Here is a 26,919-nt window from a genome sequence, read left to right as displayed (position 1 = left end):
CATCGCGGGTACATTTATGTGTGGCCGCGACGCGATGCCCGCGATTTCCCATTGAAACCCATGTTAAACATGGAAATCGTGTCGGTCGCGTCGCGGCCGGCCATAAATGTACCCGCGATGCCCGCGATGCTCCCGATTTCCCATAGGAATCAATGTTAAAAGGCGCGATGGACCCGATTTTACTGTTAAATGGCTCAATCTACCCGATTTGGCCATAGAAATCAATGTTAAATGGGCCACAGAGCCCATTAACCCTTAAATGTCCCCCCAAATTTTTAACGCCACCCCACGATCCACGCCAACCCGAAGCGTGGCGAGCGCAGCGAGCCCGCGAGGGGCGGCAGTACGCGTCCTCCGACCTTTTCATGCCCTACTATCCACTAGGGCGTGGTGTGAGAATATAATAGTGTGGCGAGCGCAGCGAGCCACCGAGCCCGAAGCGTGGCGAGCGGACACGGATACCTTCACAGTTATGCGCGTCCCCTCGCGGGCTTCACAGGTGTCCGTGGCGACGCGGACACCTGTGAAGGCCGCGAGGGGACGCGTCTACCTGTGAAGGTATCCGCGTCCCCTCGCGGGGCTCGCTGCGCTCGCCACGCTTCGGGCTCGGTGGCTCGCTGCGCTCGCCACACTATTATATTCTCACACCACGCCCTAGTGGATAGTAGGGCATGAAAAGGTCGGAGGACGCGTACCGCCGCCCCTCGCGGGCTCGCTGCGCTCGCCACGCTTCGGGTTGGCGTGGATCGTGGGGTGGCGTTAAAAATTTGGGGGGACATTTAAGGGTTAATTTGGCCTATTTGGCCCCAAATCGGGTCCATTGAGGCATTTAACAGTAAAATCGCGGTCAATCTGCCGTTTTAACATTGTTCCCTATGGGAAAATCGCGGGCATCGCGGCCATCCCGATTTACCCGCGATGCCCGCGATCACCGCGATTTTTACCCCCGACGCCCGCGATTTCAATCGCGGGCGCCGTTCTAGGTAAAGAGTACCAAATTCTCCTCTCTGCATAATAACAAACTGAATGTAAAACTAAAAGAGGTGGGGTGATGTCAGTCACACAGGAATGTTTAGAATTTATATTGCACAAAAACCCTCATATAATGTTCCCCTTAATTTCAGTGAGATTGGTGAGGGTGTGCTACCACTGGACATAAACTGTTTTAAAAATGAACCAAATAATAGTTACATTTTATTAAATTTTGTCCTCCATGCACCACACAGAGAAATACTTTTCTTTCCCTTGTAACTACAAACTGAATGTTCTCGCACTGAAGCTTCTTGGCACTGGTTACAAAACTTTTGGTGCCACTAGTGTTGTTTTATGATGTATGCTTCTCCCCTGGTTTGGGGGATTTCATGTGACTCTGATTTGCTCTATTCCAAGTTTTAGGGTAGAGTTTTATTTGTCCAAGACTTTTGTATCTTTGACCTTTTTTTGTGGTAATCTGGCTTTTGGGACATTTTATAAAGTTTCAGAGACGGGACCATTACCTGTCAGATACAATAGGAGAATGTACTTTTCGTACATTCTCCTATCCTACTGTACGTGGGGTCTTCTATTGTCAGCGGTCTTTTTAATATAAGCAGAAATTGTCATATATATTTTTTTTATGACAATTTGGCATAAAAATTGTCATATATTTTTTTTTTTTATGACAATTTGGAACATTTTTAATTTTGAATATTCATATTCTCATTTTAGGTCTCTGGAACTAGTGCAGTGCAAGATGGAGAGCCAATTCTGAAAAGAAGGAAAACTGGGCTTGGAAGTGAAGGGAATGATGGCACTGGTTTAGAACAGACGGGTAAGGTGGCAGTTCAGGTCTGGAACATGTAAGCCAGAAAGCAACTCTATTTAGCAGTCCACTACCTCTAAAGCTATAAGTAGCTGCAATGTCTCCAGTGTCTTTTATCCCTCACCCATAGGGCTACTCCAAACTGTCATATTTCACTACTGCATCTCTGTACGCAGCTGCCAGAATTTGTAAAGCCACCAGATAAAAGTAACTGAAAAACTAAATCGAGGCACAGGTAATAATTAGCAGCACAATTCATAAAACACAATAAAGCTGAAACGTAGGAAAGCAAAGGAGTTGTCCCCATGCTACTAGGAGCAGGTTGTCGTTGGCAGAGATGAATGCACGCATGAAAGAAGAAATGTGGGTATAGACCACATTGGTGGGCAACATGCGGGACATGATTTGCACGCCACACGGGGGCAGCTGGCCGGGATTTCCACAGTGGCACCGCATAACTTTTGCACCTGACAGGTCCCCCCTGCTGCCACAGGTCTCTGTTATGGATCCGATCTGTGGCACTGCACACCCGGCTCAGCTGTCCCCTATTGGCTGCCAGACCCTGCTATTACAAACCTCCACTCGCTGCAGCTAGACCCCGTTCATTAATATCAGGCACTCTGATATAATAGCAGTCTCCTCCACCGAGGGAATCCCTCCCTCCTAAAAATATTCCGAATCCTACATCACAAATAGGGAATACACCCCTCTAAATACCCAACACAGGATTCGAATAAAAAAATAAAAAAACACACCAGCCTCCTTAACGATCCCCAGACTCTAGAGCCACAGGCCATACTGGGTGCACACGTTCCAATCAAGACCACCAGAGGGGGAATCACCCTTTCCACTAGTTAAATTTATTCCCCTGTGCATAGCGGATATGATAAAAGCTCACTGCAGAAGGGACTAATTTATTTTAATTTAACTTTCTTATCCTACACAGAAGGCCTTTCTGTCCCAATTATTTTAAAAGATAACAAATAAAAGTTACGTATTAAAAATATAATAAAACAAACATTTGACATAGCAAGAGTGCCCCACAAAGAGAGTCCTCTTTTCTTCTTTCTATTGCCACATATTAATTACACAGGTTCTGTTGCAGTTTAAAACCAGGTGAAATGGAGTCTTGAAGTCAGCCAGCCACAGAACCTGTGTAATTAATATGTGTCCGGAATTAAAGGGATGAGGTGGTAACCCTAAGGCAAGGTGTTTAAAGGGCTACACCTCAAAAAGTGATTGGACGCACTGAGGTGAAATTTGGCATAACGCTTAGAATCGTCACCCGGTGCTGCATGCAAAATTTTCCGGGTAAAAAATTAGGAATTGGGAGTAACCTAAGCTTTCAACTGTCAGTTTTTTTCTGCCACTTCCTGTATGGCTTTTTTGACACCATTTTCCCATACAGTGTAGTCAATGAGGGGATATTGGGGAAGGCATAACTCAGGGTAGAGGAAGAATTAAGACTTGGTTTTTTTTATTAGATAGAGCTTGTCCCAGTGTACTGCGTTTTGGGGTTAAGGTTTTTCAGATAGTTAGTTTTTTATTTAGTGAAATATGCACCATTTATAAAGATAGGCATTTCAACTTGTTTTGCAATGGCAGTGGGGCATGAGGAGAGAGTGGGAAGCAGTCTTATGCAGGGGGCTGCACTGTGCAGTGGACTCTAGTGGGTGTGACACATGATGAAGGAAACTGTAGGGGGGTGACACACAGGGTGAAGCATACCGGCCTACTTTTTATAACAGGGTGCAGGCGATTGTATAGGTGGTGACACGCAGGGTCTTTGGGGGTGTGACACGCAGGGTGTAGGGGGTGATAGACACGGTGCAGGGGACTCTATAGGTGGCAACACACAGGATGCAGGGGACTGTAAAGTTGGCAACACACAGGATGCATGGGACTGTATGGGGGTTGTCACACAGGGTGTAGGGGGGTGACACACAGGGTGCAGGGGACTGTAGGGGAGTGAAATGCAGGGTCTGTAGGGGCGTGACACACAGGGTGCAGGGACTGTAGGGTGGTGACACAGGGTGCAGGGAACTGTATAGATGGTGAGAAACAGGGTGCAGGGGACTGTACAGGTGGTGACACACATGGTGTAGGGTGGGTGAAACACGGTGCAGGGGACTGTAAAGTTGGTGATACACAGGATCTGTGGGGGTGTGATACACAGGGTGAAGGGGACTGCTAGAGGGTTACAAACAGGGTGTAGGGGACTATATAGGTGGTGACATGCAGGGGGCTCTATAGGTTGTGACATACAGAGTGCAGGGGACTGTATTGGTGGTTACACACAGGGTGCAGGGGACTATAGGGGGTGACACACAGGATGCAGGGGATTGTATAGGTGGTGATGTGCAGGGGACTGTAGGGGGCTGGCACACAGGGTGCAGGGGACTTTATAGGTGGTCACACGCAGGTGGGACTGTAAAGCTGGTGACACACGGGTGCAGGGGACTGTAGGGGGGTGACACACAGGGTGCAGGGTACTGTAGGGCGGTGACACACAGGGTGCATTGTACTGTAGGAGGGGGGCGTGCAGGGGACTGTAGTGGGGGTGACATGCAGGGTCTGTGGGGTTGTGTGACACACAGGAAACTGTTTTTTTTGTCTAATTCCATGTTTATTTCCTGCAGCCTGCGTTACCTACAGTCCTCTGCACACTATGTGTTGCTGCCCCACTCTACAGTCAATGTACCGTATGTGTTACCCCCTTAAGGTCCCCTTTTCCCTGTGTGTTGCCCCAATACAGTCCCCTATTTAATTAGAATCCCAACTGAATCCCAATCCTAGTAAAATATGAAGACAAAAAGCATAAAAAATTGGAATTTAGATGTTGATATTTTTCATGGTTTTTTTTTTTCAGGTAATAAAATCGTTTGACCTAAGTTAAAAGTATAAACAATTACTTTTGGTAAATAAAAATATTTTTTGCATTTTGCACAAAACAGTGATGTTCTAAGAAAACATTCAAAAAATCCAATATTTATTCTTATAGTGGAATTTTACATTTCTGAGTTAAAAAAAATTAATTAAAAAAAAATCTATGAAATTCCATAGACAAAAAACCTTATGGTTTCACATGTCCCATTAAGGCTTTTTCTTCTTCTTACTTCATGGCAGCCCGAGAATGGGTTCATCCCTCTCTCCCCTCATATTCAGACAGGTAGTTTTTCCCTAGGACACTCCCCCTTCTTCCACCTGTATATTAACTAGCACCTTCCCCCATGCCTCCAGTCTTTTTCCTGTCTCCTAAGAGCTAGACAGGGTAGTATAGGTTTATTTGTTTTTTGGCTTACTGGTAGGGGTTATGCTGCCAGTCCTGGGCAGCATAGGGATGGCGGTGCTGGTTCCGGTGAGGATGTCCTGGCCGGTGGCATGGACGGATGGTGCACAAATCCCCTTGTGGACGCGGCGGTCGAGGGCCATTAGATGTGGTTCCCGGGGTCAGCGTCCGCGGTAACGGCATGGCAGCCGGGCAGGCACCCTGCAGCAGTTAGTATCCGCCGGAGGGATCACGCTGTCTGACTTCCGGCGGAAGTTCTATGCGGGTCAGCGGCGTGCGTTCCATCACATCCTCTGTAGATGACGCGCACTATACCTGACGCCTGGCCGGAAGTACTGCGTTCCGGCCCGGCGTGCGTTCCATCTGGGGGTGCGGAAGTAGCCTATATTATGCGCCTGGTCAGTGTAACAGGCGCTTCCGAAGTGTGTGCACTAGGTAAAGGGCTGTGTTCTGTTGACAGCACCTTGAATGAAATTATGGACGCAGAGGAAGCCTCTCAAAAAGTTTCTGCATTGCTGCCCTGGTAAGTCCTCTTAGAGGACTGTTTATGTTTTATTTTTAGTTTTGCTTAGGTTAGTTAGTGATTGTCATCTGTTCAATTGTAGTGTGCCTGTGGTGACTAAGAAGAAGCGGTACTTGTGTATTTTGGCGGCGCCCATCGCATCGCATACCATAACACATACGATGGTATGCGATGCGACGCGATATCGTACGATAGTGCACGATGGCATACAATTTTGAAATTGTATGCCATTGTACATGGCATACGATGCCATACGATGCGATGCGATTAAACATTGTATAAGCACCCTAATGGGTGCTTATACAATGTTAAGCACCCAAATGGGTGCTTACAATGTTAAATGCACCCCCACGCCACCCCCCACTATAAACGTGAACCCGAAGCGTGGCGAGCGCAGCGAGCCCGCGAGGGGCGGCGGTACGCGTCCTACGACCTTTTCATACCCCCACTATCCACGTCGGCGTGGAGTTGAGAATAGAATAGTGTGGCGAGCGCAGCGAGCCACCGAGCCCGAAGCGTGGCGAGGGGACGCGGATACCTTCACAGGTAAACGCGTCCCCTCGCGGGCTTCACAGGTGTCCGCGTCGCCACGGACACCTGTGAAGCCCGCGAGGGGACGCGTATAACTGTGAAGGTATCCGCGTCCCCTCGCGGGGCTCGCTGCGCTCGCCACGCTTCGGGCTCGGTGGCTCGCTGCGCTCGCCACACTATTCTATTCTCAACTCCACGCCGACGTGGATAGTGGGGGTATGAAAAGGTCGTAGGACGCGTACCGCCGCCCCTCGCGGGCTCGCTGCGCTCGCCACGCTTCGGGTTCACGTTTATAGTGGGGGGTGGCGTGGGGGTGCATTTAACATTGTAAGCACCCATTTGGGTGCTCAAAAGCACCCTTTAGGGTGCTTATACGATTTTTGGTCGTATAGGGGGTCAAAATCGCATCGCATCGCATGCCATCGGGTGCATGGCATGCGATGCGATGCGATCTGTTCGTCGTACGACGGACATCGGGGGCGCCGCCAAAATACACAAGTACCGAAGAAGCTTGCTAAGAAGAAGCATGTTAATAAAACCTGCATTGGATGTGATAAAGTCTTCACTGGTGAAAAATCCATGTGTCAGGGGTGTTCGCAGGATGCTGCTGCTAGTATTGGTACCGTGTCTCAAATTAGTGAGTTAATGACATGGATGAAGAAAAATTTCGTTTCTAAAGAGGAATTTCAAGGTAAAAGGTCCAGGTCACAGACCAGTTTGGACCAAGAGTGTGATGTAATACCCACTGTTGTGGATACTGATGATGATATGGGGTCCGGAGCCTCTGGTGCGGAGTCCGGCGAATTAGTCGAGGAGGAGCGCTCATTTAATTTGGAACTTGTGGAGATTGTCCTTAAAGATTTGTATAAAACGTTGAACTATAAACAGCCGGTTAAGACTGAATATGACGCATTATTCGAGGACAGATCCAAAAAGGGAAGGTGTTTTCCCATTCATAAAGTTGTTAAAGAAATCCTCACTAAGGAATGGGCCAATGCGGATAAGCATATTGGTTCCATTAAGAGGGCAGAAAGAATGTACCCTATAGAGCAGGGCTGGGCAATTGCGGCCCTCCAGATGTTGATGAACTACACATCCCAGGATGCTTTGCATTAGTTTTTCTATGTGGCCATGCTGAAACTGATGCAAGGCATGCTGGGATGTGTAGTTCATCAACATCTGGAGGGCCGCAATTGCCCAGCCCTGCTATAGAGGATGTGGAGTTACTAAAATGGTGCGATATTCCCAAGATAGATGCAGCAGTGTCTGAGGTCACCACTAGAACAACAATTCCTCTGGAGGACGGTGCCTCTCTTAAAGATGCTATGGACAAGAGGATGGAGAGTGCATTGAAAATACTTCATATCTCCAGCTCAATATCCATTAAGTCAGGTGTGGCCATAGCCTCTTCAGTGAGGGCTCTCAGAATCTGGTGTGCCTCTCTACAGGAGGATCTACAGGAGCGAGTGGCCAGAGAACAGATCATTAGTAGTCTAGCTCAGATACAGCTAGCAGTCGACTACAACTGTGAGGCATCGTTAGACGTGCTGGATTATTCAGCTAAGTCGTTAATGTCCGGAGTAGTGGCAAGGAGGGCCCTGTGGCTTAAGTCCTGGGCGGCATACTCCCACTCTAAAAATAAGCTGGCTACCCTGCCGTTCGAGGGGGAGTTCCTCTTTGGCAGTAAACTAGACCAGATGATACAGAGGATGTCAGGGGGTAAGTCGGTTAGACTTCCCCAGGATAAGAGGGGAAGGGGCTCTAACTATTTCCCCAGGCAAAATTTCAGGCAGGCCAGGTCCTATAGGCCTGGGAGGCCATTTCGGGAGAGATATACCTCGGGGATCTCCAGGGCATTCTTCCGACAGACGGTTAAAAGAGGCGATAAAAAACAGTGACAAACTGTGTCCCGTGGAGAGTATCCAGGTGGCCGGAAGATTGCTACAGTTTGCTCACGTGTGGAAGCAAACGGTTCAAGACACTTGGGTACTAGAAGTAGTGTCCACGGGGTATCGGTTAGAGTTCCTTTCGAAACCCAGACGGGAAAATTTTTTAGTTTCACAGCTCCCAGTTTCAGGTGTGGAGCGGGAAGCTCTGGTCTCAAGCATAAAGGACCTGATAGAATCAGGAGCAGTAGAGACTGTTCCAGAGGCAGAGGAAGGCCTAGGGTTCTACTCTCGCCTATTTGTAGTAACAAAAAGTTCTGGAGGACTCAGAACAATTTTAGATTTAAGGGACTTAAATGCCAGAATTTGGAAACGGAAGTTTCACATGGAGACAACCAGGTCTATCCTAATGGGACTAAGGAGAAACGACTACCTTGTCTCAATAGATCTAAAGGACGCTTATTTTCATGTCCCTATATGTACACAAGACAGAAAATTTCTCAGGTTCTGCGTAAATGGAAACCATTTTCAGTTTACCTGCCTTCCCTTTGGCCTTACGTCCTCACCGAGGGTATTTACAAAAGTGCTAGTGGTCATGATAGAATGTCTGAGGAAAAAGAATATAGATTTACTCATCTCAGCAAGGTCAGAGGCAGAAGCTGTTCGAGACGCAGAAACAGTCATCCAGTTTTTACAGGATCACGGGTGGTTGATCAACTGGAGCAAGAGTCATCTGTCCCCTACGCAAACTATTCAGTATTTGGGCGTCGTCATAAACACGGCAGAATTCAAAATTACTTTGACCAGTCAGAGGTGCAGCAAGATTCAAGAGCTTATTACTGTTATTCAAGAGAATCAGAAGGTTCCGTTGAGACTAGCAATAAGTCTTCTAGGGATGATGGCGTCAACAGTGGAGGTGGTTCCCTGGGCCAGATGGCATATGAGGACATTACAGTGGCATCTTCTCCGATATACCAAAAGTCGGGTCTCACTGGACCGCTACATCATGTTACCCCGCCCAGTGATCCTATCCCTGCGTTGGTGGCAAAGCAGATACCTAGCATCCAGAACAATGTCTCTATCAAGTCCGCAGTACAACGGTGTTGACAACGGATGCAAGCGCCACAGGGTGGGGAGCACATTGTTTAGGCAAAACTACTAAGGTATTTGGTCCATTCAAGAGTCAGATCTGTCATCAAATCACAGAGAACTCCGAGCAGTGTGTATGGCCATGGAAGCTTTCAGTGCGGATATAGTGGGGTCTCATCTGCGAGTTTTCTCAGACAATATAGCCACAGTCGCATATATCAACAAGCAAGGAGGGACAAGAAGCCTCCCACTGTTGGAAGCAATTCGGTCTATCATGGTCTGGGCAGAAAAACATCTGTTGTCAGTCTCAGCACTGCACGTGCCCGGAGAAGAGAACCAGTTGGCGGACTTCCTGAGTCGAAATCAAGTATTGCCAGGGGAATGGGAACTAAAGGACTCTGTTTTGCAGCAAATAGTTCGCCGATTCGGACAACCTCAAATAGATCTCATGGCGACTCCAGGAAATTCGAAGGCTCCTCGGTTCTTTTCCAGGTTCCCGGCGCGAGGGTCAGAAGGTGTGGACGCTCTGTCTCAGAGGTGGGAGTTCACTCTCGTGTACATATTTCCACCATTCCCACTCATTCACAAAGTTTTGTGGAAAATCAGGTCGGAGAGAGTTCAGGCGATAGCCATTCTTCCATATTGGCCCAGGAGGTCCTGGTTCCCGATGGTGGAAAGCATGGCGGTGGCAGAGCCATGGTTTCTTCCAGTATCGCACAATCTACTGAGACAGGGACCAGTAGTATGTCAAGACCCACGGAAATTACGTTTAGCGGCATGGAGTTTGAGAGGAAGCCGTTAACGGACAGGGGTTTGTCTCCGGTTGTAATCGACATACTTCTGCAGGCAAGAAAAAAGGTGTCGTCAAACATATATTACAGAATCTGGAGGATCTTTGCGGGATGGTCAAAGGATAAGTTCCCATTTCCTAATGCAAACATGTCACATATTTTGCAGTTCCTCTGTGAAGGGTTCAACAAAGGACTCTCAATAGCTACTCTGAAAGTACAAATTTCTGCACTCAGCGCGCTACTGGATAGGAAATTGGCCGACCACGCTCTAATAATATTTTGTCAAGCAATGAAGAGAATCCGACCAAAAATCAGACCAGTAGTCCCTCAATGGGATCTCAACTTAGTATTAAATGGTCTCATGTCAGCTCCATTTGAACCGTGTGAAAGGTCCAAACAGAAATTTCTCACGTGGAAAGTGGTATTCCTGGTGGCCATCACGTCAGCGAGACGAGTGGGGGAGCTACATGCTTTGTTATGCTCCGAACTCTATCTTAAGTTATTTCCGGACAAAGTAATCCTTTGAACCAAACCTTCTTTTTTGCCGAAGGTTGTTTCTTCGTTTCATATGAGTCAAGATATTGTTTTACCTTGTTTTTTCCCAAATCCAACCAGTAGAAGAGATAGGATCTTCATACATTGGACATGGTTACGACAATAATAGTTTATTTGGATCGAACGGCTGGCTTCAGGAAAACGAATTCATTGTTTGTGATTCCGCAAGGGGCAAAGAAAGGATTCGCTCCTTCAAAACAAACTATCTCTAGGTGGCTCAAAGAAGTAATTTGTTTCACGTATAGGAAAGTTGGCCGGCAAGTTCCAGAAGGTATAAAGGCACACTCGGCTAGAGCAATGGCAACTTCCTGGGCAAGAGAGGCTAACATCTCGGTCAAAGACATATGCCAGGCTGCGACGTGGTCGTCCATACATACCTTTGCGAAGCATTATGCATTGGATGTGTCTGAGGAATCTTTTGGGAGCAAAGTTCTACATCAGGCCTTGATCTAAGGTATTGTAGACCACCCTACTGCTTTGGTATATCCCATTGTCGGGCTGCCATGAAGTAAGAAGAAGAAAGCTACGGATTATACTTACGATAATTCCTTTTCTTCGGAATACTTCATGGCAGCCTATATTATTACCCCCCCATGTTTGTGTTTTTCCCTAGGATCGGTGGCGGAGACATGTCAAAAGACTGGAGGCATGGGGGAAGGTTCTGGTTAATATACAGGTGGAAGAAGGGGCAGTGTCCTAGGGAAAAACTACCTGTCTGAATATGAGGGGAGAGAGGGATGAACCCATTGTCGGGCTGCCATGAAGTATTCCGAAGAAAAGGAATTATCGTAAGTATAATCCGTAGCTTTACACATGATCTGACATTTCAGAAACCTGTTGTAACTCTTCCACTCAAACTTCAAAAAGGAATCAAATTCCGATCATGAAGTATGTATGGAGTGAGAAGGATGTTCGAACAAGGTGGGAATGGTGTGGTGCCCGAATAGGATGGGTGTGGGCACTGAGTGGGATGGGTGCACCACATAACTGCTTAGACCATCAGTTGCATAGACTGCATGTGTGTATTCTAATGAGCACACAAATCTGTGAATTAGCAGCTCCACCATTATGTGAGTGACAGCAATCTCACTATGGCCCTTATTCTGATTGATGCGGACTTTACCGCGTTCTTACGGATCGCGTCTTTACGGCGTCTGCGCATGCGTGGAGAACGCTACGCGCATGTGCCACGCCTTGACTCGGTACCAGTTCGGACAAAGCCCGTCCAAAACTGGTCACCGCAATCAGTCGGGAAATAGGGGCGTATTATGGGCGTCATGCGGAATGACACATGGGCGTAGTTTCAAAGTGGGCAAAACGGGGCGGAAACATGGGCGGACACGGGGGAGTACACTTATGTTGGGGGGCGTACATTCGGAAACCACTCCGAATGCACGCGAGCAAAAAGGGCTGAAATGTGCGGTGTCCACAAGTGTACTATTGCTTTGCGGACACCACTCGTTCATGCGGTAGGCGAACGTACGCCTAATGACTACAACCATTAACACCTGAACCCAATAACAATCTACTCCTTTACTCATTACTCACTAATAGGACGCTTGTCAGTGCTTTAATTGAAACCATTGCACTTCAATTGCTGTAAGGGTTAATGTGTGCTATGCATGTGTTAGGCATGCTTGTAAGGATATATTGGAATCTAATTGATTCCAATTCCAAATAAGCAGTTTTTTATGAGGATAGGTAATTGAATAAGTGGGTCATGTGATGTCTTGCAGAAGATACTTCATAGTGGGTTGTTTGGCGTAAATCCTCCGCTTACGTGCGGTAGCACCGCTTGGCTCCCGTTCGGATGCGGTATTCCCGAGCATACTCTGTAATACTCTGTAATACCGTGCCGAATCGGAGTGTTTCTCCCGCACACGCATGGTTTGTATGTCGTCCGTAAACACGCCCTGTTCTTAAAGAGTGAGTCCGTCCGAATGCGGAGGACACGTGGGCGTTTCTACGGACGATGGCCGCATGCGGCAAAACACCGTGGCGTGCGGACCGCTCCGTAAGAATGCGGGAATATCCGCACAGATCAGAATAAGGGCCTATGCGAGAGTGCCGAATCTGCACTTACCCACAGGCTGTGATGGTGTACCATAACTGTATTGCGCAAGGAACACGTCCATTAAGGTGCCAGCCTTAATGATGGGAATTTATTGCTTTTTGGCATTTGAGTGGAAGAGTTACAACAAGTTTCTGAAATGTCAGATGATGTGTAAGAAACCTTAATGGGACATGTGAAACCGTAAGGTTTTTTGTCTATGGAATACAGATAATTTGTTCAAACAGGTACCATTAATACAGGTAACGAGTGGAGGATAGAAGAGCTTCTTAAAGTAGAAGTAACAGGTCTGTGAGAGCCAGAAATCCTGCTGGTTGGTAGGTGTTCAAATATTTATTTTCCACAGGAATATACAAATAAATTATTTTAAAATTCTACAATCTGATTTCCTGTTTCCCCCCCCCCCATGTTCTGTCTGTTACATTTTTAGAAATCAGAATGGTACACAAAATGCATTCGAATTGACTATATAGTACAGATCTGTACTACATAGTCTTGCCTGCCAAGACTATTTTTCTATTTGATTTAAACTACGTGGGAGCGCACATTGGGATTGAATATGTATTGAAAGTAGAAAAACCATTACATTTTCTATTCGATTTTGCTTCTATAATAATCGAATAGAAAAATAGTGCATATCTCACCGTGTGTACCCTCTATAAGAGTTTAAACCGGCCTTAAGGTGCCCATGTGTTTCGCGCTCCTGCATACATTCAATCGCATAGTTGAAAAAGTATGTGCTGCAGATACTTTTTGAACTAGCTTCGGATCGCATCGCATGCAAATTGCATGAGATTCCATGGCTTTCAAAAGGCATTCAATGATCTCACTGTGTATGGGCACGTTTATACTCCATGTGCCACAGTTGTGTGTTTTTTTTTTTTAATGGTTTCTTTATTTTTTTTTTCACTTTGTTTTAGATCAGAAAATATGCGGAAAATCAGTTGTTTCAAAGTGCACCCTGAATAAATTGAGGGAGTTTAGCAGTGAGTCTGGGCAACCAATTAGTGAGCATCAGTCAATGAAAATACCTGAGTGCTTGGCTCCTTCTCCTGGGCTTAAAGATGGGCTACCGAAATCAGAAATCTTAATTCAAAATGAAGATTCGCCTTCAAAATTCAGCGTAAGTAATGGTTTGGCAAACTAGTATATGGTTTTCTGTTCCCTTAATTGTTTGTAGTACTAAAGGGTTTAATTAAGCACCATTCCCTTCTGCAGGGCCATCTATACAGGATATGGATTCTAATAGGATAGTTTATGAATCATTGCGTGCTGGCAGACAGCCCCAACGTATGCTCAGTAATGATTTTGCCCTTCTCCTCTCCTTCCTCCATAGTGTTCGCTAATTAATCCCCATCTCCTCTGCTAAATAATAATCCTAAAACAATATTAACCTGTTATAGCTTTGACCAGCAGCAACAGACATATATAGAATAAGGGCCAATTTTATGATGTTCCTTTTCATTATATTGGTAGTCTGTACATAAGATCATGCCTGAAAACAAGCCCTTCCTCATTGCAAGGCAAACATAAAATGGACCTAATTCTGAGATGTATGTAATGCATTGGGATTTCCTCTACCTCCCCATGGCAGCCACTAATGGGTTAAGTCCTGAAGGGTAGTATACTGGAAAGGAAACACAAAAAGAACACTGCCCCTATATAAGCACCTCCTACATAGGTATCAGTGTCTTTTTTTCCTTTCCAGGGTAGTGGACAGGCTTACCCTGAATGCCAGCCCTCTCCACTGCCTAGCATTGTTGGGGTCGAGGATTAAGGATAGAATGTTGGAGGTACCCCGCTGCCTAGTGCAGTAAGGGCTACCTGTGTCTGCTGGGTATGGTCCTGGAAGTCGGGGCTCCGTCCGTTGTGAGAGAGCAGCGCTGGTGAGAGGATCCAGCCGGGGAACATGCTGGCGTCTCAATTCAATGTCGAGCTCCGGCCGGGGAAATCGGTGTGGAGAGGCGCCCGTCGTGCGCTTGTGGCTGCGTCTATCTCCGGCCGGCGTCTGACGTCAGGAGGCGGGACCCGGCCGGAGAGTGATTGGATGCGGCGTGGACCCAGCGGCGTCTGACATCAGATGATGCGGCCGGGCAGCGCCGGGGGGATGCTCGTGTCAGTAGGACGCGCCAGGCAAAATTAATAGGACTTATAAGCCGGGAAATGGTGCCGGGAAGCGGTGGCATCGAGAAGGCACACTATAGGTCCAGAAAACCCAGCAGACCGGTAAGACTCCTGAGACAGCTTTTGCTGGAGGAGTATTATGCTGTTTTACTCATACTGATGTATGTTTATGTATATTGCTTCTAGCTCAAGGCTGTTAAGCATTGGTAAGCAGCATAATGGAGGATGATAAGAGGCAAAAGATATCAGGTAAGCCAGGAATTGGGAGTGTGTTAATGGTACTATCAGCAGGTATTTATTATACTTCTACTGTTTTAGATCTGACACCTGCAAGGGAAAGGCGGATGTCAAGGCAAAGCATTAAAAGCATCACCTTTTAAGTGTACATTATGTGACAAGGTGTTATCAGACAAATGCATAGGATCCACCTGTGAAAAATGTAAAACTGCCCAGCAGGGGACATTACCACAGATGACAGAACTTGTGAGCTTATTAAAAACAGCCTTGGCTGACACGTTTGTCACGAAACAAGACTTAGAAAAAATGTCTACTAAAAGATGCAGGGCAGTATTCTTGGAGGGGTGATTCCACAGAAGGCCCGTGCATTAAGGAGGATGATTTGGAAGAAGGGGAGCTAGACCAGGATAAAACCGATATGGATTTTAATCCTGTAGTAATAGAAAACCTGTTGATACACAAGTCTCTCAATATTGAGGAGACCAAAGAGGAAGAAAAGTTACAGGATTTGCTTTTCAGAGACAAAAAGAAAAAAGCAAAATCTTTTCCCCTCTCGAAAACTCTTTAAGGAGTTGGTAGAAGAGGAGTGGCGGTACCATTAAAAATTACGAAAATGTATCCGTCTGATCTGATCAGGTCAAAACTTGGGAAGAATCCCCAAAGGTGGACGCTGCCATTGCCAGAATTTCCAGAAAAACAACATTACCATTGGAAGACGCCAACATCTTTAAAGATGCAATGGAGAGGAAAATTGAGGTTAGCCTAAGAAAGCAGCATGCTACGACAGGTGCAGCTATGAAGGCATCTTTGGCAATAGCGGTTACATCCAGGGTACTATGCTCCTGGTACCAAGATCTGGAATCGGATACCTTAGATGGGATCAAAAGATCCGAATTGGTAAAGGTGATGCAAAATATTCAAGTGGCGGTAGAGTTCCTCTGTGATGCGTCATTGGATGTAGTGAAGTTGGCAGCCAGAACGGGAGCCACAGCAACTGTGGCGAGGAGAGCTTTGTGGCTAAAACCGTGGGCAGCGGATACACAGTCCAAACAAAAACTAATCTCATTACCTTTTCAAGGTCAATATCTATTTGGCACAAAGCTAGATGATATTATTACAAAACTACCCGGTGGGAAATCTGTGTGGTTACCACAAGACAAGAAGAAAAGAGTTTTTTCGGCCAGACTCTTTAGATATCAACAGAATGAATTTAAAGAGGCCAGAACCTATAGACCGGGGGGGAAGTTATAGAAGATCCTGGGCAGGCAACAGGAACTTTTTTCGTGGCCAAAGAGGAAGAGAGGGAAGATACCCCTCCAGACAATTTAACCAATGACGCCAGACTGACAGTTGGGGGCAGGCTACTCTAGTTCGGAGGAGTCTTGTCCCAATCTGTCGAAGACAGGTTGGTGTTAGAAGTGGTAACTTGCGGATACAAGATCGAATTCGTGAAACACCCAGGGACTTGGAGAACGCAGTCCCCCATCCCTCAAGATCCAGAAGAAAGGTCAACCTTATGGGCCAGCCTATCCAACATGATTCACCAGAAAGTGGTGGTAAAAGTGCAAAGAGATCAAGAGCAGCAAAGTTGGCAGTCAAGATTTTTCGTGGTCCGAAAACCATCCGGGGGGTTCAGAACTATCTTAGACCTAAGAGGGTTGAACTCCTATTTGATAGTAAAGAAATTCAAAATGGAATCCCTAAGAACTATTCTATAAGACATCAAAAAAGGGGCGTTTTTAACAACTATAGATTTGCAAGATGCCTACTTACACGTCCCCATATTCCCGGGACACCACAGGTTTCTAAGGTTCTGCATAAGAGGAGAGGTATATCAGTTTGTCGCCCTTCCTTTCGGGTTAGCCACTTCACCAAGAACATTTACAAAAGTCTTGGTAGTCTTGATCGCCAACTTAAGACAACAGGGCATATATCGGTCTGGCCCTACCTGGACGACATTCTGATTATGGCCCAAACAAGGGTGCAGTCAGTGGAATACATGATGAAAGTAATGCGGTACCTGGAGGATCACGGATGGATAATAAATCAAAAAAAGAGTCAAATACAACCTTCACGTGTAGTGAAATATCTAGGAGTATCAATAGACACGACATCGATGACCATAAAATTGATAGAAGAAAGAGAAAATTGGTCAGCGAAGTAGTCAAAAGAGGAGCAGCATCAGCAGACTTTGAGAGTAATCGAGTTGATTTCGGCAGCGCTGGATACTGTCCCTTGGGGCAGGTTCCACATACAGTCCCTGCAAAATTGTTTCCTCACACAGTGGGATGGAGACGGGAAGAACAAAAGACAGTTCATCCGATTATCAAAAGGAGCAAGACCAGATGGTCTTGCGTACAAAGGTTGGATCAAGGAAGAGTGTTTGTGATAAAGCAGCAAATTATAGTAACCACAGATGCCAGCCAGTCAGGCTGGGGGGCAGTATGCAGAAGTCGCTTAGTTCAAGGAATCTGGTCAGAAGAAATGAGTCGAAAACATTCAAATGTCAGAGAACAAAGGGCAGTTCGTATGGCATGCCTGCATCTGCAAGGAGAAAAGATGTAATCATAAGATCAGACAACCAGTCGGTGGTTTCTTACGTCAACAAGCAAGGCTGAACGCGGAGCAGAGAGTTAATGTCAGAAGTGGCAGAAATCTTTTCTTGGACAGAGAACCATGTGAACAGCATAGGAGCAGTGTTTGTTGCAGGCAAAGAAAACTGGCAAGCAGACAGCCTCAGCAGGCATCAGTTGAGACCAGGAGAATGGGAATTGTCCCTGGAAATTTTCAGGAGATTAGAGGAAAGGTGGGGTATACCCAAGATAGACCTGATGGCAACAGTACAGAACTCGAAGGTGCAGAGATTTTTCTCGAGACACTGGGAGCCACAGGCGGAACAATCGGACGCACTGACGGTCGAATGGGAGAGGACCTTAGTGTATGTGTTTCCCCCCTTTCCAATTTATAGCAAAACTGTTGGCCAAGATTCAGAAAGAAAAAGCAACGGTGATTGCAGTTCTTCCATATTGGCTGAGGAGGGCCTGGTTTCCCAAGCGGCTGAAAATGGCAATAGACGACCCCTGGGTACTACCAGAACGGACCGACCTGATCGGTCAAAATGGATTAAGGCAAGCTCAACCGCCAAGCTGGAAATTAATGGTCTGGTTACTGAAACCCACCTGTTAGCAAAAAGAGTTTTTTCTAAGAAGGTAGTAGGGACTCTTCTTAAAGCAAGGAAAGGGTCAACCTCAAAAACCTATCATAGAGTATGGAGAAGATACGTTACCTTCTGTAGAACTACCAATAAAAATTCAAGAGATTTACCTATGGTAATGGAGTTCCTGCAGGCTGGGTTAGATAGAAACCTGTCTACAAGCTACATCAAAGTTCAAATCTCAGCGTTATCAGCAATGCTGGACTGGAAACTGGCTGAGGATAAGTATGTAAGGAGGTTTGTGCAGGCAGCAAGACTAATTAAGCCGGCATTCCATAATCCTTTAGCACCATGGGACCTCAACCTGGTGCTTAACGCCTTAGTAGATCCACCATTTGAGCCGCTACATGAGGTGACCCTAAAGTGGCTAACAATCAAAGTCGTCTTCTTGATAGCCATTACCTCGGCCAGGAGAGTGTCAGAGTTACAAGCTCTTTGGTCGAAGCAACCTCATTTGAACTTTTTTGAATAGAAGGTTGTGTTAAGAACCAATCCACAATTTCTTCCAAAAATGGTCTGTGTTTCACATCCATCAAGAGATTGGTTTGCCATCCTTTTGTTCAAACCCTTCCAATTCTAAAGAAGAAAGGCTGCATAAATTGGATTTGGTGAGAGCACTTAAAATATATTTAGAGCGAACAAAGGATTATTGGAAGACTGTTTGTTTTGACTGAAGGGAAAAACAAGGGACTAGGGGCAAGTAAAGCTACCCTGTCCAGATAGATAAAAGCAGGCATTCTTGAAGCTTACAAAATCAGAGGTCAGCAGCCTCCGGTAGGCCTGAAAGCTCACTTGACTAGTGCCATGTCAACCTCTTGGGCGGAGAAAGAATCCACGTCTCTAGAGGAACTCTGCAAAGCGGCCTGCTGGTCCTCAATCCACACATTCTTAAAACACTATAGGATGAATATATATATATGTATGACCTGGTATGTATAAATGGTGAAGTAACCGTGTATATACTTTTCCCACCCATTGAATATAACTGCTTGGGTATTACCCATTAGTGGCTGCCATGGGGAGGTAGAGGAAAGCACAGATTCGTACCTGTTAATATGCTTTCCGCTACTCCACCATGGCAGCGTCGTTCCAGCCCATATATGTGGTTGTTATTTTATTATGAGTACAAGCTGTATAACCAAGACACTGATACCTATGTAGGAGGTGCTTATATAGGGGCAGTGTTCTTTTGTGTTTCCTTTCCAGTATACTACCCTTCAGGACTTAACCCAGTGGTTCCCAAACTTTTTAAGTTCGAGGCACCCTTTGGGTCTCAATTACTTTTTCAAGGCACCCTTTAGTCAAAATAATTACCGAACTGTCCCTTTTTTTAAGTAGTTCTGTAAAAATAATGCTATTAGTATTTAGATCAGCTAAAAATACTTATTAACTTGGTTACAAATATAATAAACCTAAATCCAAGAAAAAATAGGGCTATCTTTTCAGCTGGAATGGTCCAAAGCATGAAAACTGGTCCTGTGACATACAGTAGGACACAGAGCCTTAGCAGACTGTCAGTGATTGGTAGTTTACTGCCATCTGGGGGGGGGGGGGGAAGGGTGGCAATGCCCTACGTTTTGTGAAAATGGAGACATGTTGCCACCATTTAGAGAGAAGGAATAGGCCAGGGATCTCCGTTATAGAACTCCTGGCCTCTGCGGTGAGCAGCTTGCACAACATCATTGGTTCTGTAGGCTGCCCACTGGTGACTGAGAGATCCAATGGTGAGCTCTAGGATGCACTTCTGAAGTAGAAGATGTCTGCTTGTTTTACCATACAGCAGATTTAGGGCCTGATTCAAGTTTGCAGGCAAAGCAAAAATGCACACAAAATAGCAAAACCATGTTGCACTGCAGTTGGCTAGATGTAACATGTGCAGAGACATTTAGGTTTAGGTGGGGTATTTTCAAACTGAATTCTAAATTGCTGTGTAAAAATAAAGTTTTCTAACATTTGCAAGCAACATGCAAAAGTAGCCATTATTTACCCTGCACATAAAACATATAACCCTAGCTCAGTTTAAACAGTTCAATTAATTAAACTTCAGTTCTGCGTATTCTTAGGTACATAAAATGTAGTAGCAGTACAAAGTGAAGTCAATACATTTTATAAATACCATACAGATGATTCTCCAATGCTCATGATAATATAATGCATTGACTGCTTTGATTCAATATTCTTGTTAAGGGGGCTTTAAAAAAATCAACTTTAGGACCAGAGAGGACCAATATAATTCACCTCTTTTCGGCAAAAGAACATCTACTTTACTTCTTCTCCCTTCCTCTTCCTCTACTGTATCTGCAACACTCTCCACATTTGCTATATATGGCACACTGATAATATCCCCATCAGTAGATGTTCTGCGTCCGCCGGCTGCCGGGTACTCTTACCAGTACCAGCGGGGAAGGGGGGGGGGGGCATGGGACAGCGACGGTGCTGCTGGGAGGGGGAGCGTGGTACTGCAGCAGCACCACTTGCGGGGGAATGGGACTGCTGCGGGTGGTGCTCGGGACTAGAGCAGCGCCTCTGGCAGGGGGGATGCTTGGATTGCCAGCCAGCACAGCAGCACTATTCTGCTCCTCTGACAGCAACCAGGACTGTACACCGTTGCCGCACGCTCTCAGCCCCCCGCCAAGCGCGCAGGCTGCCTCACTCATCCGAGCACATTCACCTGTCCCGGCTGACTCCATTCATCACACATCGCATCCACAACACACACCGCCAGCTGACTTCAATCATTCATGTGGCAGCCTTGCAAGGAACATCAGCTGCGGCACCCCTGTGACAGTGCTGCGGCACCCCAGGGATCCGCGGCGCACAGTTTGGGAACCACTGACTTAACCCATTAGTGGCTGCCATGGTGGAGTAGAGGAAAGCATATTAACAGGTACGAATCTGTACTTTCTTCTTCATCCACTAGGTGACAAATCGCATGGGCACTTTCAATATTAATCAGTGTGGCTCGCCCCTCCCTTTCTACTTCCCCAAGGCAGTCTTAGATTGTGCCCTCCAGGAGCTGATCACATTTTTTGCCTTTCTTGGGCTATTTAGAATTTTTCATTTTTTTATCAAGAAGACCTTCAGGTAGCATCTGCCACTACCTGCTTGCGATGTGGGTGCTGTCGGGGGCGTTATCGCCACTGCGTGCGTTGCATGCCAGAATTCTCGCTGCTGTAAACTCCTTTTTGGCATGCGCAATGTATCGCGTCCAATTCCGTCCATAACACAGTGGGCGTTTTTACACAGCGTGTATGGATAACGATGATGGGGAAAATCGCTCAGTGCATACACACTGACTGGTTTTCGCCCATTTTAGTGATTTGGGTGGAGGGCTTTCCACTCTATGGACAGCTGTCCACTTCACCGCTCATCTGCTGGTAATCTGCAGATGTGAATATTGACAATAATTACACTGATCCCCCACTGATGACCATGTAAGTAGGTTTATCATATGCTTGCATATTGTTTGTAGATATCACAAGTAACTTTTTGCTTTGTGATGAAGTGATGAGTCTTGTGTTTTTGTGTGAGAGAGAAATCTTTTATGACAGGAATTCCATTATGTTCTTGCAGGCGGAAAAAGTCAAGTCAAACTCCTTCCCCTCTTCCAGACAGCGGGACAGCACCATCAATTCTTCACAAGCAAAAACTTCCAACCGCAGAACAAAAACTATATACACTCCTCTTGAGGAGCAGTATATGGAAATTAAAAAGCAGCATAAGGATGCAGTTCTGTGTGTTGAGTGTGGATACAAATATAGGTTCTTTGGAGAAGATGCAGAGGTTAGTTATTATATAATGCTGTTACAGTATGTATGGATTTCCATTTTTTTATATATAACTTTTTTGTTTTACGAAGGAAACAAAATTATTTTCCCTTTTGAAACCCTGAGCTTTGTTTACAGATATTGGACAAACGAGGTGAAAACCCATGATTTTTCACAATATTGTGTATTAGTGTTTGTACAAAATCAGAAACCCTCTGTTGCAATTGCAATATTGAATATATGCTTTTATTGTGCATTATTTTTGACAACATGAGAAAAGCTTTGGTACTTGTGTACTTTTACGATGGCAGGCTACGCTACGTTTTCAGCGTAGGCTAAGCTATGTTGTCACCGTAGCGCAATGGCTGCCTAGCCTAGTCAGCGTAGTGACTCTGCGTCAGCCCTGCATAGTCAGTGTAGTGTCCCTGTCAGGTAGCTAGTTTTATAAAGTGTTGCGAGCCACCGAGCCCGAAGCATGGCAAGCGGAGGCAGATTACTTAATGTGTATTCCACGTCCCCACACGGGGCTCGCTGTGCTCGCCACACTTTATAAAATCAACTCCACACCGAAGTGGATAGTGGGGGTATGAAGAGGTCGGGAGGACGCGTACTGCGTCCCCTCGCGGGGCTCGCTACGCTCGCCACACTTTGGGTTAGCGTGTAAAGTGGGGGTGTTTCCCGAACACATTCATACCTGTCATGTCAGGCAGGTTAAAATGATCAATGGTTCCCACACAATGTAATAAGCGCTGACTGACTACGCTAACTACGTAACACTGACTGACTAAGCTAACTACGTATGCTCCGTCTGCCCGCGAACGGGTGGGAACACGCCGCTTATACTGACAGGGACACCTGACTGACTACGCTAACTGCGTAAGCTCCGGCTAGCCATGAACGGGTGGGAACACTACGCTGATACTGACAGGGACGGTGACTACGCTGGCCGCGGGAACACTACGCTGATTCTGACAGGGATGCTATGCTAACTACGTAACTGCCGCCGTGATAGTACCAAAGCTTTTTGGAGATTTTTGCTAATTTATTAAAAATAAAGAACTAAGAAATTACATGTACACAAGTATTCACAGCCTTAGCCATGAAGCTCAAAATTGAGCTCAGGTGCATCCTGTTTCCAATGATCTTCCTTGAGATGTTCCTACAGCTTAACCCCTTCCCGACATTGGACGTACATTTACGTCATGGTCGGGAAGTACTTCCCGACACATGGCATAAATGTACGTCATGCCATTAAACTGTCACCGCGTCTATAGACGCGGTGACAGTTTGGAGATGTCTGCTGTCCCTGACAGCAGACATCCCCCCTCGCCGCCCGGGGGGGGCAGGAATGCCCCCCCCGGTCGGCGATCGCTGTGATTGGCTGTTCAAATGTGAACAGCCAATCACAGCTATTTCTGTGTTACCGGCGGCTATGCCGCTCGGTAACACAGAAAACGGTGGTGATCGGTGCTGTTAAGTACAGCACCGATCACCACCGATCCGCGGTCACCCCCTCCCTCCCACCCGGCAGCACTATATCTTACCCGGGACCCGGCAGCCGTGTGGTGATCGGTGCTGTTATGCGCCGCAGCGCTGCCTCCCCCCTCCCTCCCTCCCTCCCTCCCCCCGCCAGCAGCAGCAGCAGCACTAGGCACTAGGGACATAGCAAAAATGAAAAAAAAGTAAAATGAAATGATTATATATATATATATATATATATATATATATATATGTGTGTGTGTATATACACACACACACACACACATATATATATATATATATATATATATATATATATGTGTGTGTGTATATACACACACACACATATATATATATATATATATATATATATATATGTGTGTGTATATACACATATATATATATATATATATATATATATATGTGTGTATATACATATATATATATATATGTGTGTATATATATATATATATACAGATAGATATTCCCGACCGAAGACGTATATATACGTCATGGTCGGGAGGTACTTCCCGACCGAAGACGTATATATACGTCATGGTTTTAAACTGTCACCGCGTCCATAGACGCGGTGACAGTTTGGAGATGTCTGCTGTCCCTGAGCCCCGGTCGGCGATCGCTGCGATTGGCTGTTCAAATGTGAACAGCCAATTGCAGCGTTTTCTGTGTTACCGGCGGCTAAGCCGCTCGGTAACACAGTGATCGGTGGTGATCGGTGCTGTTAAGAACAGCACCGATCACCACCGATCGCCAGCCCCCCCCCCCTCCCACCCGGCAGCCCCCCTCACTCCCACCCACCCGGCTGCCGCAGCGCCAGCACCCCTCCCACCCCCCCGCCAGCCGCAGCGCCAGCCCCCCTCCCAAAGCTGGTGACCAAAATGGGGTCACTTGTGGGGGGGTTCCACTGTATTGGTGCTTCGGGGGTCTTGCTAATGCGACATAGCACCCACCATTCATTCCACCACCAAAAATCACTCCTTCCCTTCTGAGTCCTGCCATGCACCCAACTGGTATTTTTTGGTCACATGTGAGGCATTGCCGTACTCGGGAGAAATTGGGGCACAGATTTTGGGGTGCTTTGTATCCTTCATTCCTTGTGAAAATGAAAAATTTTGAGCCAGATCTGCATTTTTGTGTAAAAAAATGTAATTTTTTACAGAAAAATGCAGTTCTGGCTCAAAATTTTTCATTTTCACAAGGAATGAAGGATACAAAGCACCCCAAAATCTGTGCCCCAATTTCTCCCGAGTACGGCAATGCCTCACATGTGACCAAAAAATACCAGTTGGGTGCATGGCAGGACTCAGAAGGGAAGGAGTGATTTTTGGATTTTGCAGCACAGATTTTGGTGGAATGAATGGTGGGTGCTATGTTGCACCAATACAGTGGAACCCCCCCACAAGTCACCCCATTTTGCAAACTACACCCTTCAGGGAATTCATCAAGGGGTATAGTGTACATTTCAAACCCCCAGGGGTTTCACCAATTTTGATACAACTGAGCTGTGAAAATGAAAATTTTTTTTTTTTTATTTTCACTGCCCAGTTGTACCACAATTGGTGAAACCCCTGGGGGTTTGAAATGTACACTATACCCCTAGATGAATTCCCTGAAGGGTGTAGTTTGCAAAATGGGGTCACTTGTGGGGGGGTTCCTAACTTTTAGCATCTTATGGTGCCTAGAAACCTACATGGTGCCTAAAAAATAATCTCATAAAAAGGAGGCTCCAAAATCAAGTAGGTGCTCCTTCTATTATGAAGCCTGTGGTTTGGTCACCGTGCACACTAGGGCCACATATAGGATATTTATGAAAACAAAAGAATTGGGGGAATCAATTTTTAGTCACATTTCTCTAGTAAAATCTACTGTATTCGTTAGAAAAATGTATTAAAATTGAAACTCTGCAAAAAAAATGAAATTTTGAAATTTCACCTACACTTTGTTTTAATTCCTGTGAAACACCTAAAGGGTTAACAAACTTCCAAAATGCTGTTTTGAATACTGTGAGGGGTGCAGTTTTTGAAATGGCATCATTTATGGGGGTGTCTCACATACAAGTCCCTCAAAGTCACATCAGAACTGAACTGGTCCCTAAAAAAATCAGTGTTTGAAATTTTCTTGAAAATTTGAGAATTTGCTATTCATATTTTACGCCTCCTAGTGTCCAAAAAAATTAAAAGGAAGTTGAAATAATGATGGCAACATAAAGTAGACATATGGTCTATGTTAGTTATTAACTATTTTGAGTGGTATGATTATTTGTCTCACAAGCAGAAAATTTAACATTTTGCAAATCGCTAAATTTTCCATTTTTTCACGACATTTTGGTATTTTTCACAAAAAAACACAGACTGTATCGACCCAAATTTACCACTAATTTGAAGTACAATGTGTCACGAAAAAACAATCTCAAAATCACTGGGATAAGTAAAAGCAAAAAAAAGTTATCCCCACTTAAGTGAGACATGTCAGATTTGAAAAAAATGGCTCTGTCAGGAACGCAAAAACTGGCTGCGTCAGGAAGGGGTTAATTAGTCGCCCTGTGATAAATTCAGTTGATTGGACATGATTTGGAAAGGCACATACCTGTCTATAAAAGGTCCCACACTTGACAGTGCATGTCAGAGCATATACCAAGCATGAAGGCAAAGGAATTGTCTGTAGATATCCGAGACAGGATGTCTTGAGGCACAAATCTGAGGAAGGGTACAGAAAAATATCTGCTGCTTTTGAAAGTGCCAATCGGCACAGTGGTCTCCATCATCCATAAATGGAAAATGTTCAGAACCACCAGGACATTTCCTAGAGCTGGATGGCCATCTACTCTGAGCGATTGGGGGAGAAGGGCCCTAATCAGGGAGGTGACTAAGAAACCGATGGTCACTCTGTCAGAGATACAGCGTTCCTCTGGAGAACCTTCCGGAAGGACAACCATCACTGCAGCAATCCACCAGTCAGGCCTGTATGGTACTGAGTGGCCACTCCTTAGTAAAAAAGCACATGGCACCCTGCCTGGAGTTTGCCAAAAAGCACATGAAGGTGGTCTGATGAGACAAAGATTGAAGTCTTTGGCGTGCCAGGCGTCATGAGGAAACGAGAGACCGCTCATCACCAGGCCAATGCCATCCCTACAGTGAAGCATGGTGGTGGCAGCATCATGCTTTGGTGATGTTTTTTCAGTGGAAGGAAATGGCAGACTGGTCAGGGTGTAAGTAAAGATGAATGCAGCAATGTACTGCGACATCTTGGATGAAAACCTGCTCCCAGAGCACTCTTCACCTGGGGTTAAGGCCCCCATACATTAGTCCGACTTGTCCTAAGGACAAGTCGGACCTGGTTTCCCCTGCAGCTCCCCGGGCGGGGGACACACGATTAGGCACTTGATGTGCCATGGTTTGCATATGATAAATCGCATGGATTTATCATATGCGGTCCCCGGGGAGCTGCAGGAGGAGGGAGCCGTGCGGGGCGGTCATCAGCGGGCGGGAGAGGTCTCAGCTAATCAATGGCTTGCTAGTCATCTGTATGGGCTTTTTATTTTTCA

General features: G+C 45.9%; 1 protein-coding gene across 1 annotated transcript in view; it reads left to right on the top strand.

Moving 5' to 3' along the window:
- MSH3 (mutS homolog 3) overlaps positions 1 to 26,919 on the top strand; it is a 192,110-nt gene that overhangs the window by 6,672 nt on the left and 158,519 nt on the right. The window contains 3 exon segments of the mRNA XM_083151861.1: positions 1,708 to 1,810; positions 13,457 to 13,659; positions 21,685 to 21,894. Of these exon segments, the coding sequence (XP_083007987.1) occupies positions 1,708 to 1,810; positions 13,457 to 13,659; positions 21,685 to 21,894 (516 nt within the window).

The sequence above is a fragment of the Crinia signifera genome, chromosome 1, assembly GCF_055691185.1.
Source record: "Crinia signifera chromosome 1, ASM5569118v1, whole genome shotgun sequence".
Lineage (NCBI taxonomy): Eukaryota > Metazoa > Chordata > Amphibia > Anura > Myobatrachidae > Crinia > Crinia signifera.
Note: the sequence above shows the minus strand (reverse complement) of the source record. Positions and strands in the feature narration are given on the sequence as shown.